The following is an 18,613-nucleotide window of genomic DNA, read 5'->3' on the forward strand; positions in this document are numbered from 1 at the left end:
AAGACAACACTTCATCGCTGAAAGGGCTCCTGGGAGACATATTCACTAAGTGACTGAACCACTGATTATTTTAGCCATTTCACAGTTCTCTGCTTCTTCCGTTTCTTGAACATGTGTGGATGTTTTTACTTGACTTCTATTCTTCTACCTTATTCACAGCAGAATGTTCTACGATAAACAGCTGGGGTGGGTAGCTGATAAACGGTTGGGTCTTTTTAAAACCATCACAGACTAGAATGTTTGTGAGTATCCAAATACAAATAATAATCGTTGCGGTGTGAAGCGGTTTTCGATCTGCAAGGTTTATGCATGGGATCACTTTGATTCTTACCCCATTAAAAATGATGAACGTAGAAATGTGTTTGTGTGAATAAGGTCCGAAGCTGCCATGACAGTTAATGGTTGCATCAAAATAGGTTCTTAGTCAACTTACCTGGTAAAATAAGAGTAAATAAATTAAATGAAATCATTTCCCCCACTTACAGGTACTTTAAGTTTGTGAGGTCCTTGAATGCCTCTGGGTCAATGTAAGACAGGCTCCTGATACTCCTTATTTCTCTGTGACACACACAAACACAGACACACAAACACAGACACACACACACAGTAACTTAATGTGATGCGCACACAATTGAACAACAACCAACACCACAGCACACAGTCCAAAATGTCCATAATGTTACAATGTTACCATGTTCTATGTTACCATGTTACAATGTTCTATGTTACCACGTTACCATGTTCTATGTTACCATGTTCTATGTTGCCATGTTCTATGTTACCACGTTACCATGTTCTATGTTACCATGTTCTATGTTACCACGTTACCATGTTCTATGTTACCATGTTCTATGTTGCCATGTTCTATGTTACCACGTTACCATGTTCTATGTTACCATGTTCTATGTTACCATGTTACCATGTTCTATGTTGCCATGTTCTATGTTACCACGTTACCATGTTCTATGTTGCCATGTTCTATGTTACCACGTTACCATGTTCTATGTTACCATGTTCTATGTTGCCATGTTACCATGTTGCCATGTTCTATGCTACCATATTACCATGTTATGTTACCATGTTACCATGTTGCCATGTTCATGGTACCATGTTCTATGTTACCATGTTCTATGTTACCTTGTTACCAAGTTACCATGTTCAATGTTACCATGTTACCATGCTCTATGTTAACATTTTACCATGTTCGATGTTACCATGTTGCCATGCTACCATATACCATGTTACCACATTCTATGTTACCATGTTCTATGTTGCCATGTTACCATGTTCTATGTTACCATGTTGCCATGTTCTATGCTACCATGTTCTATGTTACCATGTTCTATGTTGCCATGTTACCATGTTCTATGTTACCATGTTGCCATGTTCTATGCTACCATGTTCTATGTTACCATGTTCTATGTTGCCATGTTCTATGTTACCATGTTGCCATGTTACCATGTTCTATGTTACCATGTTACCATGTTGCAATGTTACCATGCTCTATGTTACCATTTTACCATGTTCTATGTTGCCATGTTCTATGTTACCATTTTACCATGTTGCCATGTTCTATGTTACCATGTTACCATGCTCTATGTTACCATGTTTTATGTTACCATCTTGCCATGTTCTATATTACCATGTCACCATGCTCTATGTTGCCATGTTACCATTTTGCCATGTTCTATGCTACCATGTTACCATGTTATGTTACCATGTTGCCATGTTCTATGTTACCATGTTCTATGTTACCATGTTCTATGTTACATTGTTACCATGTTGCCATGTTCTATGTTACCATGTTCTATGTTACCATGTTCTATGTTAACATGTTCTATGTTACCATGTTCTATGTTACCATGTTCTATGTTACCATGTTCTATGTTACCATGTTCTATGTTACCATGTTGCCATATTACCAAGTTACCATGTTGCAATGTTACCATGCTCTATGTTACCATTTTACCATGTCACCATGTTCTATGTTGCCATGTTACCATAATCTATGTTACCATGTTACCATGTTCTATGTTACCATGTTCTATTTTACAATGTTACATGTTACCATGTTACATTCTACTTTACCATGTTCTATGTTACCATGTCACCATGTTCTATGTTACCATGTTGTCCTGTTCTATGTTACCACATGCTATGTTACCATGTTACCATGTTGCCATGTTCTATGTTACCATGTTCTATGTTACCATGTTACCATGTTCTATGTTACCATGTTGCCATGTTACCACGTTCTATGTTACCATGTTCTATATTACCATGTTACCATGTTCTATGTTACCATGTTGCCAGTGCGAAACACATTTCTACCAAACTGGAACATAATCATAATCACCCAGGAAGTGAAATGATTGGGTTGGATCAGTAATCCTCGCCCCTGTTTTGGTAAAAACCTGAGGGATGGGGCTGGAGAAATGTAACCCCTCAAATTCATAGACAGAGCTACGGATGCAAGGACTGACCGTCCATGATATCGAAAGTATAGTTATAACCATGTTTCGAGGCTATATAGCGTTTATTTACATTTAATATGTTTACAAACATTGGAGTAAAACAAGCTTATATTTTGGGTTCTGATCGGGTACAACAGCTGAACTAAGCTCATGAGACATTTATAAGTTATATTCATGAAGAATCAATGGCTACATATCATTAACTTATAAGTCAAAGAAAGGATGTAGCAGCTGTATATTGCCTCTTGAGAAGACACATTTCAGTCGAATGTAGTCAGTTGTGCAACTGAGTAGGTATCCCCTTTCCCTTTCCTTAAGCCACAACCCAGAGTCTGTGCATGTCTACCATGGCTGTCTGGGAGACTGCAACCATTCAAACCACAACAAAAACAGCATCTATGCAGGGCCGGACTAACCAAATCTGGGGCCCTGGGCAATAACATTTTAGAACCCCGTACTCTTGGTGGCAGAAAGAAAAGTTTGCTGTTTTAAAACTGAATTCCTGCAATTCTAAACATTTTGCCTTTGGGCTGAGAGAAAAATGTGCTTATATTTCCTGTAGATTTACATATTTCGACATGGCTTATGCCTTTTTCTTTCTTATCTGAGTGACTCAAACATTATAACAAAATCAGTGGCTGTCACCTGGAGCCCCGGGGCATGTGCTCCGGTCGGTAATCCAGGCCCTGCCTCTGTGCCAGCCGTTTGGAACTCATGTAAATGCATGTTATTTTCCAATATTTATTCAGTCTCTTGTTTGGTCATGTAATTGATATTTCTTTGACTAAACCTTTTAGGCTAAACAACGATTCAGGCACCTCCTGTTACAATTCCAAACCACATGGCGGGGCTGCCGTTGGGCTAAAACACAAACTCTGGATGGTAGATTGGGGGCTCTATATATGCTGCAACCCTGAGCTGAGGTAGATAGATATATGACATAAAAGAGAGAAGGGTTTCCGAAGAAAGAAGAGCGACTGTGGCGGGGCCGCCTAATCTACTGTACTTACATGTGAATAGCCTTGGGCAGCTTGTGAAAGGAATGTCTCTCCAGACTCCTCAGACTTTCATCATCTGAGATGTAACTGATTGGGAAAAATATAGAATGGAAATGTGTAACTTTTTCACTGCAAGAACAGATTGGATAGTAGTACAATGTATACAGTCCTGAGCTACATCTACATCCAGTCTGTTCCCCTGTAGGCCCTATGGAAGTGTATGGAAGTGGGATAATCAATGACTGGCTGTTCAGTTCTATGATATTATACTTTTACCACTACAGATATAACATAACATGTTACAAACAATAACCTACATGTGAGAGATGTTGATCAAGTTGGCGAAGGCATCCTGAGATATGGAGGTCAGTCTTGTCTCCACAAGCCACCTGTTATGATAATACATCGATAGTCCATTGCATTGTATAGTGCTTTTCATTTCATTTGTGTTGTGCGTGTAATGGTATCCATTCTAGTTCTCACATCTCTATAATATCCCTACAACACATTATTATACTCATTAGCTGTTTTTTCTTCTAATTTAGTTATCTGCAAAGTAACTATTGCCTGACCTGTTATATCCATAGACATTATATAGATAATATAAACATATTTTGGGGCTATGGGATGATGGTTACTGGTCAGTGTAGATCTGCAGAAAGAGAGAGGGATTGTTCTGTCGACATAGTATCCAATAGAAGCTGATTATTATTATTAGATTATACACATTTACAAGATGAGAATAGCTTCTTGGTATGTTGGGTAATGGGTAATGATAAAAACAGACAGCTGTGTTAAACCCACGAGGTAAGAATCAATAGGTAAATATAAAGAATTCAAATCCCCAGTTGAACAGATTTCTTGAATCTCAGACTGTAGCTTCAAACTAAACCCCACTACCAGGTAATATTCGTCGTATGTCAATTAAGTGAACTTCTCTTTTGCGGAGTTATTCCTTTACATCAGCATCACTTCCGACTGACTGACATGGCCGGTAAAAAAGAAACAGTAGAAAGATACGGAAACGAGTGTACTTACAACTCTTTAGTGCTGGGATGGAATGCAGGTAGGACGTCAATTTCGAAGCATGACACTGTTTTCGTACTGTCCCATTTGGTGCAGTCGCAAAAAGTTGGGCAAACGTCGATGTTATCAGTTGAATCGACCGGTGAAGCGATGAAAAGTATAAACATACGAATAATCAGATTCATTTTCAGATATATTACTGAATGGATATCCTCACTCATTATTTGGTATTGCGTGAAGCCTATGAACGCATATTCGGCACATTAAAGTATAATTTCCAATGTCAAGGTATATTAAAGTTGTATTCGCCCGTATAGCATCTCATGTAGACATGTACTCCCAAGTTAAGTCGATGTCAAAATTGATAGAGATGCGGTACAGGGGCGTTCCGTTCATCTGAAATTTGCGTGCGTTGAACATGGCTGATTCACACGGCATGGGGATGGGGAGTTATTTTAACAGGCTATATAGCCTGTTACGTTGCATTCTGACTTTTCAGGATGTTTAAGCATAATGCGTTGTACTGTAGGTTATTTATTGGGAATATACAGTTCCAATAATGTTTTCATATTGGACAGATTGTAGGATCTGGGGCCAGGAGATTTGTAGATGCATACGAACCATCCAGGGCCCGTTTCCCGATGGCAATGCATTGTGCAAAATAACGGCTGTAGACGTCACACACGTTTCCCAAAACACCACGTAGTGCACTCGATACAAACTGACATTTTCCTGTGTGGTTACAAGAGCTGTCCAATGCTGACAATGATTCCAGAATGAAGGCTAAAGAGTTAGCTGTAGCTCTTTAGAGGATACCTATTCAAAGTTATCTTTTTTTAAATATTTGTTATTTTTTTACAGAGAAGAAATGTTCTGTAGCCTGTTATGTATTCATCTGTACTATATGTTTGCCATGTGTTATGAATTCTAAGTATTTTCTCATGCTATTTTCTGTGCAATGTTTGATTGATGTTAACTCTGAATTTCTTCAGTTTATGTAAACTGTGAGCAAGAATGAATAAAATCGAAATCAAAAACATCAACATGAGATTAAACTAGAATATGATGACAGCGGTTTTCGTAATTGCTCAACAAATCATTGTAGCCTAATGGCAGGCAGGAATTGAGCCGTATGTAGGCCTACAGATATTATACAATTGAGTCATACTAAATGAGTAAAGATGAAGTAGCAAGTTTCGTGTTGCCATGAAACCTAATATGTTGACCTTTAAGTTACTGGTTAGGCTACAGTGAAATGGGTGAGCTTTTAGATGATAGTAGCCTATAAGCCCAATAGATACAAATGTTGAAGCGGCTCAGATGTAGCCTTATCACTTAATACTAGGTTGGTCTATTGATTGCACATAAAATATATATACAAAAGTATGTGGACACCCCATCAAATTAGTGGATTCGGCTATTTCAGCCACACCCGTTGCTGACAGATGTATAAAATCGACTACACAGCCTTGCAATCTCCATAGTCAAACATTGGCAGTAGAATGGCCTTACTGAAGAGCTCAGTGAAAGGATGCCACCTTTCCAACAAGGCAGTTGGTCAAATTTCTGTCCAGCTAGAGCGGCCCTGGTCAACTGTAAGTGCTGCTATTGTGAAGTGGAAACGTCTAGGAACAACAACACCTCAGCCACGAAGTGGTAGGCCACACAAGCTAATGGAACAGGACCGCCGACTGCTAAAGAGCATAGTGTGTGAAGCTCGTCTGTCCCTGGTTGCAATACTCATTTCCGAGTTCCAAACTGTCTCTGAAAGCAATGTCAGAACAAGAACTGTCCGTCGGGAGCTTCATGAAATGGGTTCCCGCACAAAAGCCTAAGATCACCATGCGCAATGCCAAGCATCGACTGGAATGGTGTAAAGCTCGCCACCGTTGGACTCTGGAGCAATGGAAACGCGTTACTGGAGTGATGAATCCTGCTCCACCATCTGGCAGTCCAACTGACGAATCTGGGTTTGGCGGATGCCAGGAGAACGCTACCTGCCAGAATGTATAGTGCCAACTGTAAAGTTTGGTGGATGAGCAATAATGGTCTGGAGCTGTTTTTCATGGTTTGGGCTAGGCCTCTTAGTTCTAGTGAAGGGGAATCTTAATGCTACAGCATACAATGACATTCTAGATGATTCTGTGCTTCCAACTTTGTGGCAACGGTTTGGGAAAGGCCCTTTCCTGTTTCAGCGTGACAATTTCCCCGTGCACAACGCAAGGTCTATACAGAAATGGTTTGTCAAGATCAGTGTGGAAGAACTTGACTGGCTTGTCCAGAACCACATCAAACACCTTTGGGATGAATTGGAACGCCGCCTGCGAGCCAGGCCTAATTTCCCAACATCAGTGCCCGACCTCACTAATGCTCTCGTTGCTGAATGGAAGAAAGTCCCCGCAGCAATGTACCAACATCTAGTGAAAAGGCTTCCCAGAAGAGTAGAGGCTGTTATAGCAGCAAAGGGGGGGACCAACTCCATGTTAATTCCCATGATTTGGAATGAGATGTTCGACGAGCAGGTCTCCACATATGTAGTGTATTTGAAAGTGATGTCAATATTTAGCCTACTAATCTAGCTATTATAATTTGGTTATTTCGGATTTAATTAAATGCTTCCTAGCTTCGCTTGTTTATAACATTGCAAAACGTTTAGGCTTTTTATATGAAGTCTTCTAGGTTCACTGGTCACAGAGAGATAAACATCTTCATTCTGTCTTTAGTGTGTAAATTGACGTGGGAGGGTAAACGATGATCTAAGGACACACTTAGCAGTTCTATTAGTGGTCTGAGGCAGGCATTAGATAAGAAGAGATTTCAAGTGCAATGTGAATAAAAATGGTTTTGGGAAATGGCTCGGAAAGTTAAAGATGCTCTTATGAAGGTTCTAATGCTAAACGTAGAAAGATGCTTTTGAGAAACCGGGGCCCAGATATCACGAGGTGACATTCTGTTTTGCCATTGGTTTGTCCCATAGAGGTAGAAAGAGGTCTCCAGATGCATATAACCCATTTTAGAATAGACCTTGCCATTGAGCGCTTCCACCATTTCAAAGTAGTCAACCCAGGGGGTATTTTTGGGGGTTGGTAGAGATCATCCAATAATATGAATAATGTCTCCTGATTAAATCGGGTGGCCTATTGCCCCTTTAACGACATTTACATGCCATCTGCACTAGCTACATCGATGTTTGGATTCATTAATAATTATATTGATTCTTGAAGAATTAAAATAAAGTATTTTACCTTTATTTAACGAGGCAAGTCAGTTAAGAACAAATTCTTATTTTCAATGATGGCCTAGGAACAGTGTGTTAACTGCCTTGTTCATGGGCAGAATGACAGATTTCTACCTTGTCAGCTCAGGGATTTGATCGTGCAACCTTTTGGTTACTAGTCCAACGCTCTAACCACTAGGCTTCCTGCCACCCCAAGAATCTAGCTAAGCCCGTGACTGTGAATACTGAGTTTCGCGTCCGCTCCTGCCCCGTCCCTCTGGAAACACCTTTCTCAAGCTACAGTTCACATTCTGAGCATGTTGTCTCTGCCTGTCCGGTTCCCCTCTCTCCACTGGGATTCTCTGCCTCAAACCCTATTACAGGGTTTGGCTTACTGGTGCTCTTCCATGCTGTCCCTAGGAGGGGTGCGTCACTTGAGTGGGTTGAGTCACTGACGTGATCTTCCTGTCCGGGTTGGCGCCCCTCCTTGGGTTGTGCTGTGGGGGAGATCTTTGTGGCCTATACTTGGCCTTGTCTCAGGGTAGTAGGTTGGTGGTTGAAGATATCCCTCTAGTGGGATACAACTCAACATCAACTGTTCAGAGGAGACTGAGTGAATCAGGCCTTCATAGTTAAATTGCTGAAAAGAAACCACTACTAATGGACACCAATAAGAAGAAGAGACTTGCTTTGGCCATGAAACACGAGAAATATACATTCGACCGGTGGAAATCTGTCCTTTGGTCTGATTAGTCCAAATGTGAGATTTTTGGTTCAAACCGCAGTGTCTTTGTGAGGTGCAGAGTAGGTGAATGGATGATCTCTGCATTTGTGGTTCCCATGTGAAGCATGGAGGAGGAGATGTGATGGTGTTGGGGTGCTTTGCTGGTGATACTGTCTGTGATTTATTTAGAATTCAAGGCACACTTAACCAGCATGGCTACCACAGCATTCTGCAGCGATACGCCATCCCATCTGGTTTGCGCTAGTGGGACTATTATTTGTTTTTCAACAGGACAATGACCCAACACACCTCCAGGCTGTGTAAGGCTGTTTGACCAAGAAGGAGCGTGATGGGGTGCTGCATCAGATGACATGGCCTCCACAATCACCCGATCTCAACCCAATTGAGATGGTTTGGGATGAGTTGGACCGCAGAGTGAAGGAAAAGCAGCCAACAAGTACCTAGCATATGTGGGAACTCCTTCAAGACTGTTGGGAAAGCATTCCAGGTGACTACCTCATGAAGCTGGTTGAGAGAGTGCGCAAAGCTGTTATCAAGGCAAAGGGTGGTTACTTTGAAGAATCTCCTGTATAACATATATTTTCATTTGTTTAACACTTTTTTGGTTACTACATGATTCCATATGTGTTATTTCATAGTTTTGATTTCTTCGCCATTATTCTACAATGTAGAATATAGTAAAAAATAAAGAAAGACCCAGGAATTAGTAGGTGTGTCCCACCTTTTGACTGGTACTGTATATATGAAAAAAATATTGGACATGGGACAAGAATAGAGGAACAATGACATTTACAACAACAATAAGCGTTCCTAGTTGGTGTTCACAATCTCTGTCCAGAAGGTCCAGAAAGGGACCCACAATCTTGACAAATCTGCTGGAGGAGTTAATCTACTGGAGGATTTAGTCCTGGAGGATTTAGGTGTTAGTGCTGGAGGAGCTAATCTGCTGGAGGATTTAGTCCTGGAGGATTTAGGAGTTAGTGCTGGAGGAGTTAGTCCTGGAGGAGTTAGTCCTGGAGGAGTTAGGAGTTAGTGCTGGAGGAGTTAATCTGCTGGAGGAGTTAGGAGTTAGTGCTGGAGGAGTTAGTGCTGGAGGAGTTTATCTGCTGGAGGAGTTAGTCCTGGAGGAGTTAGGAGTTAGTGCTGGAGGAGTTAATCTGCTTGAGGAGTTAGTGCTGGAGGAGTTTGGAGTTAGCGCTGGAGGAGTTAGTCCTGGAGGATTTAGGAGTTAGTGCTGGAGGATTAAACTCCTGGAGGAGTTAGGAGTTAGTGCTGGAGGAGTTAATCTGCTTCAGGAGTTAGCGCTGGAGGAGTTAGTGCTGGAGGAATTAGTCCTGGAGGAGTTAGGAGTTAGTGCTGGAGGAGTTAATCTGCTGGAGGAGTTAGCCCTGGAGGAGTTAGGAGTTAGTGCTGGAGGAGTTAGTGCTGGAGGATTTAGGAGTTAGTGCTAGAGGAGATAATCTGCTGGAGGAGTTAGTCCTGGACGATTTTGGAGTTAGTGCTGGAGGGGTTAGTGCTGGAGGAGTTAGTCCTGGAGGAGTTAGGAGTTAGTGCTGGAGGAGTTAATCGGCTGGAGGAGTTAGTCCTGGAGGAGTTAGGAGTTAGTGCTGGAGGAGTTAGTGCTGGAGGAGTTAGTCCTGGAGGAGTTAGGAGTTAGTGCTGGAGGAGTTAGTGCTGGAGGATTTAGGAGTTAGTGCTGGAGGAGATAATCTGCTGGAGGAGTTAGTCCTGGAGGATTTTGGAGTTAGTGCTGGAGGGGTTAGTGCTGGAGGAGTTAGTCCTGGAGGAGTTAGGAGTTAGTGCTGGAGGAGTTAATCGGCTGGAGGAGTTAGTCCTGGAGGAGTTAGGAGTTAGTGCTGGAGGAGTTAGAGCTGGAGGAGTTAGTCCTGGAGGAGTTAGGAGTTAGTGCTGGAGGAGATAGTGCTGGAGGAGTTAGTCCTGGAGTAGTTAGCAGTTAGTGCTGGAGGAGTTAATCTGCTGGGTGAGTGAGTCCTGGAGGAGTTAGTCCCGGAGGAGTTAGTCCTGGAGGAGTTAGGAGTTAGTCCTGGAGGAGTTAGTCCTGGAGGAGTTAGGAGTTAGTCCTGGAGGAGTTAGTCCTGGAGGAGTTAGGAGTTAGTCCTGGAGGAGTTAGGAGTTAGTCCTGGAGCAGTTAATCTGCTGGAGGAGTTTCTGCTAGCCATATACGGTAGCAAGGGGGGGTGGGTGACTTTCATTCTGTGAGGATTTTTTTTCAGACACCATTCCAAACATCAGAGCCTGTTGTTCCTCGTAGGACGATCTTAGAACTTTCTCTGAACAGCAAAAGAGAGCAAGTTCTGGGTCAGGTTCAAATGGCCCTCTCATATATCTTTCAATTCCAATAAAAGGTGTTCCTCTGAAAAGGGATTATTAGAGGGCAGAGCCAAAAAAGTTCTGAGTTAATAAACACTCTGAGGGTTTACATCTGTCACACAGTGGGGAGACCTGGGGGTAAAGTATATTTCATTTGGTTTTGGAGTAATGAAGTCTATGCATGTCTTTGTGTTCTATCAATTAATATACAGTATGGCATTGATGGAACAGGAGTGAATTGTAGACAGAGCTTCTCCATATAGATGATCGGATATGTCTATATGGAACTCTTTACCCCAGGTGTCCTTGAGATGACCAGTAGAGGTCTCTGTGTAGTTGGAAAAAAAGGAGACAAAAGGTGAGATGAGGTGTTTTGAGTTGGGAGAGTGAGATCATTAAACTATTGTTATACAGGGAGGGTATCAACATTTAGAATTTTACCTTTGATATAGTGTCTGACTTCTAAATAATGGGAAGAATGTGAATGGGAGAATTTGAATGTATTATTTAATTGTATGAATGGTTCTAACTGTTTAACTATGTATAAATCTTCAGTTGAGGCCAGTCCCTTCTCCCTCCATTCATTAAACACCCAGACCGAGATGGAACAAAATAATGATTAAAGCATATCGGGTATTAAAGCATATCGGGGATTAAATCACATCGGGGATGAAAGCATATCGGGGATTAAAGCATATTTTGGATTAAGCATATCGGGGATTAAAGCATATCAGGCACCTTATAAACATGCTTAATCTGGTTTAATACATATATTTTGTTTAATTCTCCAAAGAAAGTTGTTGCTCAGTTTGTTTGGGCACTGCTTTGGAGAAAAGCATGGTTGTAAGAGAGGAATTTGTTACTGACCTGACTTCCATAATTAGCCACAGGGGGGCAACCATGTCCAATGTATCAGGGAAAGCCAGTTGACAGTATGCTAATGCGCTGGCATTTGCCGTCCCCAGTAATAATGCCTGAAGATGGGTAGGCCTAAACCACCACTTTCCTTGGGCATTTGCAAGTGGGCTTTACATATTCGATGGGTTAGAAGATTCTGGCAAAGAAAAAAGAACCTGGGAAGATAAACCATTTTTATTGTATTAATAGAAAGAAAGAGGGAATACTCTCCAGTTCTCTATGTTTTGTTTGAACTCACTGTAGTTAAACTTTAAGATGAACTTTGGATTTCTAGGTATTTTTAGTCCCAGGTAAGTTAAGTGGTCATTCACATCTTTAAATGGTATCCTCTCTGGCTCACTTTAAATGGTATCCTCTCTAGATGTAATAGTATCTGAGATACACGTGATCACTTTTTCCCCAACTGATTGAATAGCCAGATAGTTTGCTAGGGACTAGCAGGCTAGGGACAGAGGCTACTGAGACCGAGAGGTATAGAAGCACATCGTCTGCATATAACGAAATGCGGCTTTCTATGTTTCCTACTTTATGGCCTTGGATATGAGGATGATCCCTTATTTGTGTCTCCAGGGGTTGAAGGACGACAGCAAAGAACAGAGGACTGGATAGATCTGCCGGACAGATCTGTGTAGTTCCAAGGGGACTGGATGTGTCGCTGATGGTCAGAATAGAGGATGTTGGGAAGGCGTAGAGCATTTTGACACAGACGATAAATGAGTCGCCAGTGCTTCGAACATGTATGACATTCTATTTTGTCAAACTCTTTTTTGACCATCTAGCGATGTAATAGCCACCTTGGAACCGTTTCCATGATTTGCATATAGAATGTTAAGCAGCCTGCGCACATTAGAAAAAGATAATCTGCCAGGGATAAACCCTGTCTGATCCGGATGAATAATTGTAACGGCTGTCTAATGCCTCCTCCTCGGATGAGGAGGAGGAGTAAGGGTCGGACTAAACGCAGCGTTGAATGAAGACATAATGAATATTTATTGAAGACAAGACGAACACGAAAAACACTTGGAAAATTACAAAACAACAAACGACGTAGACAGACCTGAACTTGAGAACTTACATATACACGAAGAACGCACGAACAGGTACAGACTACACAAACGAACGAAACCACGAAACAGTCCCGTGTGGTAGACACAGACACAGGAACAATCACCCACAAACAAACAGTGAGAACAGCCTACCTTAATATGGTTCTCAATCAGAGGAAACGTCAAACACCTGCCTCTAATTGAGAACCATATCAGGCAACACATTTAACCCAACATAGAAACACATAACATAGAATGCCCACCCCAACTCACGCCCTGACCAACTAAACACATACAAAAACAATGGAAAACAGGTCAGGAACGTGACAATAATGGTTGTTACATGTTTGTTCATCCTATTAGCAAGCACTTTGGTGATTCTTTTAGTATCGAAATTAAGCAATGCTATTGGTCTATAATTTGCAGTATCTGTTACTGCGCTGCCTTTTTTTTAACATAAGGCAAATATTGGCTTCATACAATGATTTCGGCAAAATATAATTTTCTGTTGAATCAGTGATCATCCCGAGTAAGAGCGGAGTGAGAGCTTCACTCAATGTTTTATAAAAAATCACAGCTGAAACCATGAGGGCCTGCAGCCTTTCCAGGTGGCAAAGCTTTTACTGCCTCAATTATTTCCTCTGTTGTGAAATTTGAGTTAAATTCTTTTTTGGCACTATCATCAAGTTTTGGCAGGCTGATGGAATAAAAGAAGGCTGATACATCAGAACCAGAAGCATCGGATCAGAACCAGCAGAAGCATCAGATCAGAACCAGAAGCATCGGATCAGAACCACCAGAAGCATCGGATCAGAACCAGAAGCATCGGATCAGAACCAGAAGCATCGGATCAGAACCACCAGAAGCATCGGATCAGAACCATAACTATCGGATCAGAACCACCAGAAGCATCGGATCAGAACCATAACTATCGGATCAGAACCACCAGAAGCATCGGATCAGAACCATAACTATCGGATCAGAACCACCAGAAGCATCGGATCAGAAACATAACTAACAGATCAGAACCACCAGAAGCATCGGATCAGAACCAGAAGCATCGGATCAGAACCACCAGAAGCATCGGCTCAGAACCAGAAGCATCGGATCAGAACCAGAAGCATCGGATCAGAACCACCAGAAGCATCGGCTCAGAACCAGAAGCATCGGATCAGAACCAGAAGCATCGGATCAGAACCACCAGAAGCATCGGATCAGAACCATAACTATCGGATCAGAACCACCAGAAGCATCGGATCAGAACCAGCAGAAGCATCGGATCAGAACCATAACTATCGGTTTAGAACCACCAGAAGCATCGGATCAGAACCATAACTATCGGATCAGAACCACCAGAAGCATCGGATCAGAACCATAACTATCGGATCAGAACCACCAGAAGCATCGAATCAGAACCAGAAGCATCGGATCAGAAACACCAGAAGCATCGGCTCAGAACCAGAAGCATCGGATCAGAACCAGAAGCATCGGATCAGAACCACCAGAAGCATCGGAACAGAACCATAACTATCGGATCAGAACCACCAGAAGCATCGGATCAGAACCATAACTATCGGATCAGAACCACCAGAAGCATCGGATCAGAACCATAACTATCGGATCAGAACCATAACTATCGGATCAGAACCATAACTATCGGATCAGAACCACCAGAAGCATCGGATCAGAACCAGAAGCATCGGATCAGAACCACCAGAAGCATCGGATCAGAACCAGAAGCATCGGATCAGAACCACCAGAAGCATCGGATCAGAACCAGAAGCATCGTATCAGAACCAGAACCATTGGATCTGGAAGACTCTAACTATGAGTACAATTCTTTGAAGCAGTTGTTCAGGTCGCCTAGTGTTTAGAGTGTTGGACTTGTAACCGAAAGGTTGCAAGATTGAAAGCCTTTCCAGGTTGTCCCCTAGTTCAAATAGTTGTTGTCTTAGCTTTAATAGGAGGTTACTGACCTGAGAATTGTATTCATATTTCAATTTCAAAATATTGTTGTAGTCAACCTGAGAGTGTGAAGTTCTGTATGTCTCTCCGAAGCTGGGAGGTTTTTTCCTATCTTATCCAGTTGCATACGATTCCATTTTTTTTAATGGCAGACTCATATGAAATAATATGACTTCTCATAACCACTTTAAAGTTTCCCATAGTGTAGAATCAGATACCACTCCTGTGTCATTAGTCTCGAGGAACTCATTCAACTTGGCTGTCATGCAGTCATTGAATGCTTGGTCTGTGAGCAAGAAGGGGTTGAAACACCAACTGTAGTTCTGTTTTGGCAAAGACAAATTTAGGGACAGCATAATTGGACTGTGATCAGTTATTAAGGTGCTATGGTATTTCAAATTGAGCACATTGGTTATCAATTTGGAATCTGTAAGGAAGTAGACGATTCTAGAATAAGACATGTGAACAGGAGAGTAGAATGAGTAGTCTTTGTCTGTGGGATGTTGCAGTCTCCAGATGTCCATTAGATTCCTGGATTTGATTCGATTATTCAGAACCTGGACAGAGGTGATATTTGGTACAGTATGTGTGGAAAGTCTGTCAAGATACGGATCATGGTAACAACTAAAATCGACGATTATATTGATTATTAGATTAGTGCTACTCTGATCTGAGAGTCAATCAAAAACATGATGGAAATGTGGGTCATGAATGTTTGGTCCATAGACGTTCAATAGGGTGATAGGGGAAGAGTTAATGTTCCCGGATACTATGATGTACCTACTGTGTGGGTCCCTGATACTATGATGTACACCCCTCCCCACTGCTTCCCCAGAGAAACCCCCCTCTCCACTACCTCCCCAGAGAAACCCCCCTCCCCACTGCTTCCCCAGAGAAACCCCCCTCCCCACTACTTCCCCAGAGAAACCCCCCTCTCCACTACCTCCCCAGAGAAACCCCCCTCCCCACTGCTTCCCCAGAGAAACCCCCCTCCCCACTACTTCCCCAGAGAAACCCCCCTCCCCACTACTTCCCCAGAGAAACCCCCCTCCCCACTACTTCCCCAGAGAAACCCCCCTCCCCACTACTTCCCCAGAGAAACCCCCCTCCCCACTACTTCCCCAGAGAAACCCCCCTCCCCACTACTTCCCCAGAGAAACCCCCCTCTCCACTACTTCCCCAGAGAAACCCCCCTCCCCACTACTTCCCCAGAGAAACCACCCTCCCCACTACTTCCCCGGAGAACCCCGCCCTCTCCACTACTTCCCCAGAGAAACCCCCCTCTCCACTACTGCCCCAGAGAAACCCCCCTCTCCACTACTTCCCCAGAGAAACCCCCCTCCCCACTACTGCCCCGGAGAAACCCGCCCTCTCCACTACTTCCCCAGAGAAACCCGCCCTCCCCACTGCTTCCCCAGAGAAACCCCCCTCCCCACTACTTCCCCAGAGAAACCCCCCTCCCCACTACTTCCTTGGAGAACCCCGCCCTCCCCACTGCTTCCTCGGAGAAACCCGCCCTCTCCACTGCTTCCTCGGAGAAACCCGCCCTCCCCACTGCTTCCTCGGAGAACCCCGCCCTCCCCACTGCTTCCTCGGAGAAACCCGCCCTCTCCACTGCTTCCCCAAATGAAGCACTGTTCTCCCCATCTCAGGTAAATTGAGACTGCTGGGCATGATGGCTAGAATAGACCCAATACTACACTAGCAAGCTAACAACAGTCAGACTTAACACCCCTATCCATGGTTGACGGAAAACAAATGAATACGTTACTGTTTATGAATAAACTTCAAATCCACTGTTTGCTCAGTCAGTGCCTTCGGAAAGTATTCAGACCCCTTGACTTTTTCCACATTCTAAAATTGATTTAATTTTTTTTTCCCCTCATCAATCTACACACAAAACCCCAAAATCACAAAGCGAAAACACGTTTTTAGAAATGTTAGCAAATTTATGAAAAATGTAAAACTGAAATACCTTATTTACATAACGTTTTCAGACCCTTTTGCTATGGGACTTGACATTGAGCTCAGGTGCATCCTGTTTCCATTGATCATCCTTGAGAGGTTTCTACAACTTGATTAGAGTCCACCTGTGGTAAATTCAATTGATTGGACATGATTTGGAAAGACACACACCTGTCTATATAAGGTCCCAGACTTGACAGTGTATGTCAGAGAAAAAAACAAGCTATGAGATCAAAGGAATTGTTCTGAGACAGGATTGTGTCAAGGCACAGATCTAGAGAAGGGTACCAAAACATTTCTACAACATTAAAGGTCCCCAAGAACACAGTGGCCACCATCATTCCTAAATGGAAGAACTTTGGAACCATCAAGACTCTTCCTAGAGCTGGCCGCCCGGCCAAACTGAGCAATCGGTGGAGAAGGGCCTTGGTCAGAGAGGTGACCAAGAACCCGATGATCACTTTAACAGAGCTCTACAGTTCCTCTGTGGAGATGAGAGAACCTTCCAGAAGGATAAACCATCTCTGCAGCCCTCCACCAATCAGGTCTTTATGGTAGAGTGGCCAGAAGGAAGCCACTCCTCAGTAAAAGGCACATGACAGCCCGCTTGGAGTTTGTCAAAAGGCACTTAAAGACTCTCAGACCATGAGAAACAAGATTCTCTGGTCTGATCAAACCAAGATTGAACTCTTTGGCCTGAATGCCAAGCGTCACATCTGGAGGAAACCTGGCACCATCTCTACGGTGAAGCATGGTGTTGGTAGCATCATGCTGTGGGAATGACTAGTCAGGATTGAGGCGAAGATGAACGGAGCAAAGTACAGAGATCCTTGATGAAAACCTGCTCCAATGGACTCAGGACTTTAGACTAGGGCGAAAGTTCACCTTCCAACAAAAAAATGACCCTAAGCACACAGCCAAGACAACACTGGAGTGGCTTCAGGACAAGTCTCTGAATGACCTTGAGTGGCCCAGCCAGAGCCAAGAGTTTGCAAAGCTGTCATTAAGGCTTCTTTGAAGAATCTCAAATATATAGTATATTTTGATTTGTTTAACACTTTTTTTGGTTACTACATGATTCTATATGTGTTATTTCATAGTATTGATGTCTTCAATGTCTATTCTACAATGTAGAAAATAGTAGGCCCTGGCCACTAGAGGGAACTGTCAGCAAGCAAATGGTCAGTCCTGTGAGGAACTCACCAAGTCCAGTAGATCTTAGATCAGTGTAAATGTCTAAAGGCAACTTCATCACCCTCCCTCCAATTATGATGCCTTAGAGCTGTTCCTATGACAAGGGGTGTATTCACTAGGAACCAAACAGAACTAGACGGAACCAAACAGGAAGGAACCTACCACTACACTAACACAGACCACCACTACACTAACACAGACCACCACTACACTAATACAGACCACCACTACACTAACACAGACCACCACTACACTAACACAGACCACCACTACACTAACACAGACCACCACTACACTAACACAGACCACCACTACACTAACACAGACCACCACTACATTAACACAGACCACCACTACACTAACACAGACCACCACTACACTAACACAGACCACCACTACACTAACACAGACCACCACTACATTAACACAGACCACCACTACACTAACACAGACCACCACTAGACTAACACAGACCACCACTACACTAACACAGACCACCACTACACTAACACAGACCACCACTACACTAACACAGACCACCACTACATTAACACAGACCACCACTACACTAACACAGACCACCACTAGACTAACACAGACCACCACTACACTAACACAGACCACCACTACACTAACACAGACCACCACTACACTAACACAGACCACTACTACACTAACACAGACCACCACTACACTAACACAGACCACCACTACACTAACACAGACCACCACTA

The 18,613-nt window shown here is 42.9% G+C and overlaps 1 protein-coding gene across 2 annotated transcripts in view; it reads right to left on the reverse strand.

The window, feature by feature from the left end:
- LOC129813204 (thyrotropin receptor-like) overlaps nt 1–4,876 on the reverse strand; it is a 32,634-nt gene extending 27,758 nt beyond the window's left edge. For both annotated transcript variants that reach the window (XM_055865475.1, XM_055865474.1), the window contains exons 1-4: nt 4,511–4,876; nt 3,790–3,861; nt 3,485–3,559; nt 484–558 (exon numbers count right to left, since the gene is read on the reverse strand). In XM_055865475.1, coding sequence (XP_055721450.1) covers nt 484–558; nt 3,485–3,559; nt 3,790–3,861; nt 4,511–4,719 — 431 coding nt within the window. In that variant the 5' untranslated portion in view covers nt 4,720–4,876. The remainder of the gene's footprint in view (nt 1–483; nt 559–3,484; nt 3,560–3,789; nt 3,862–4,510) is intronic.
- Nucleotides 4,877–18,613: the final 13,737 nt, after the last annotated feature.

The sequence above is a fragment of the Salvelinus fontinalis genome, chromosome 16, assembly GCF_029448725.1.
Source record: "Salvelinus fontinalis isolate EN_2023a chromosome 16, ASM2944872v1, whole genome shotgun sequence".
NCBI classification, from domain to species: domain Eukaryota; kingdom Metazoa; phylum Chordata; class Actinopteri; order Salmoniformes; family Salmonidae; genus Salvelinus; species Salvelinus fontinalis.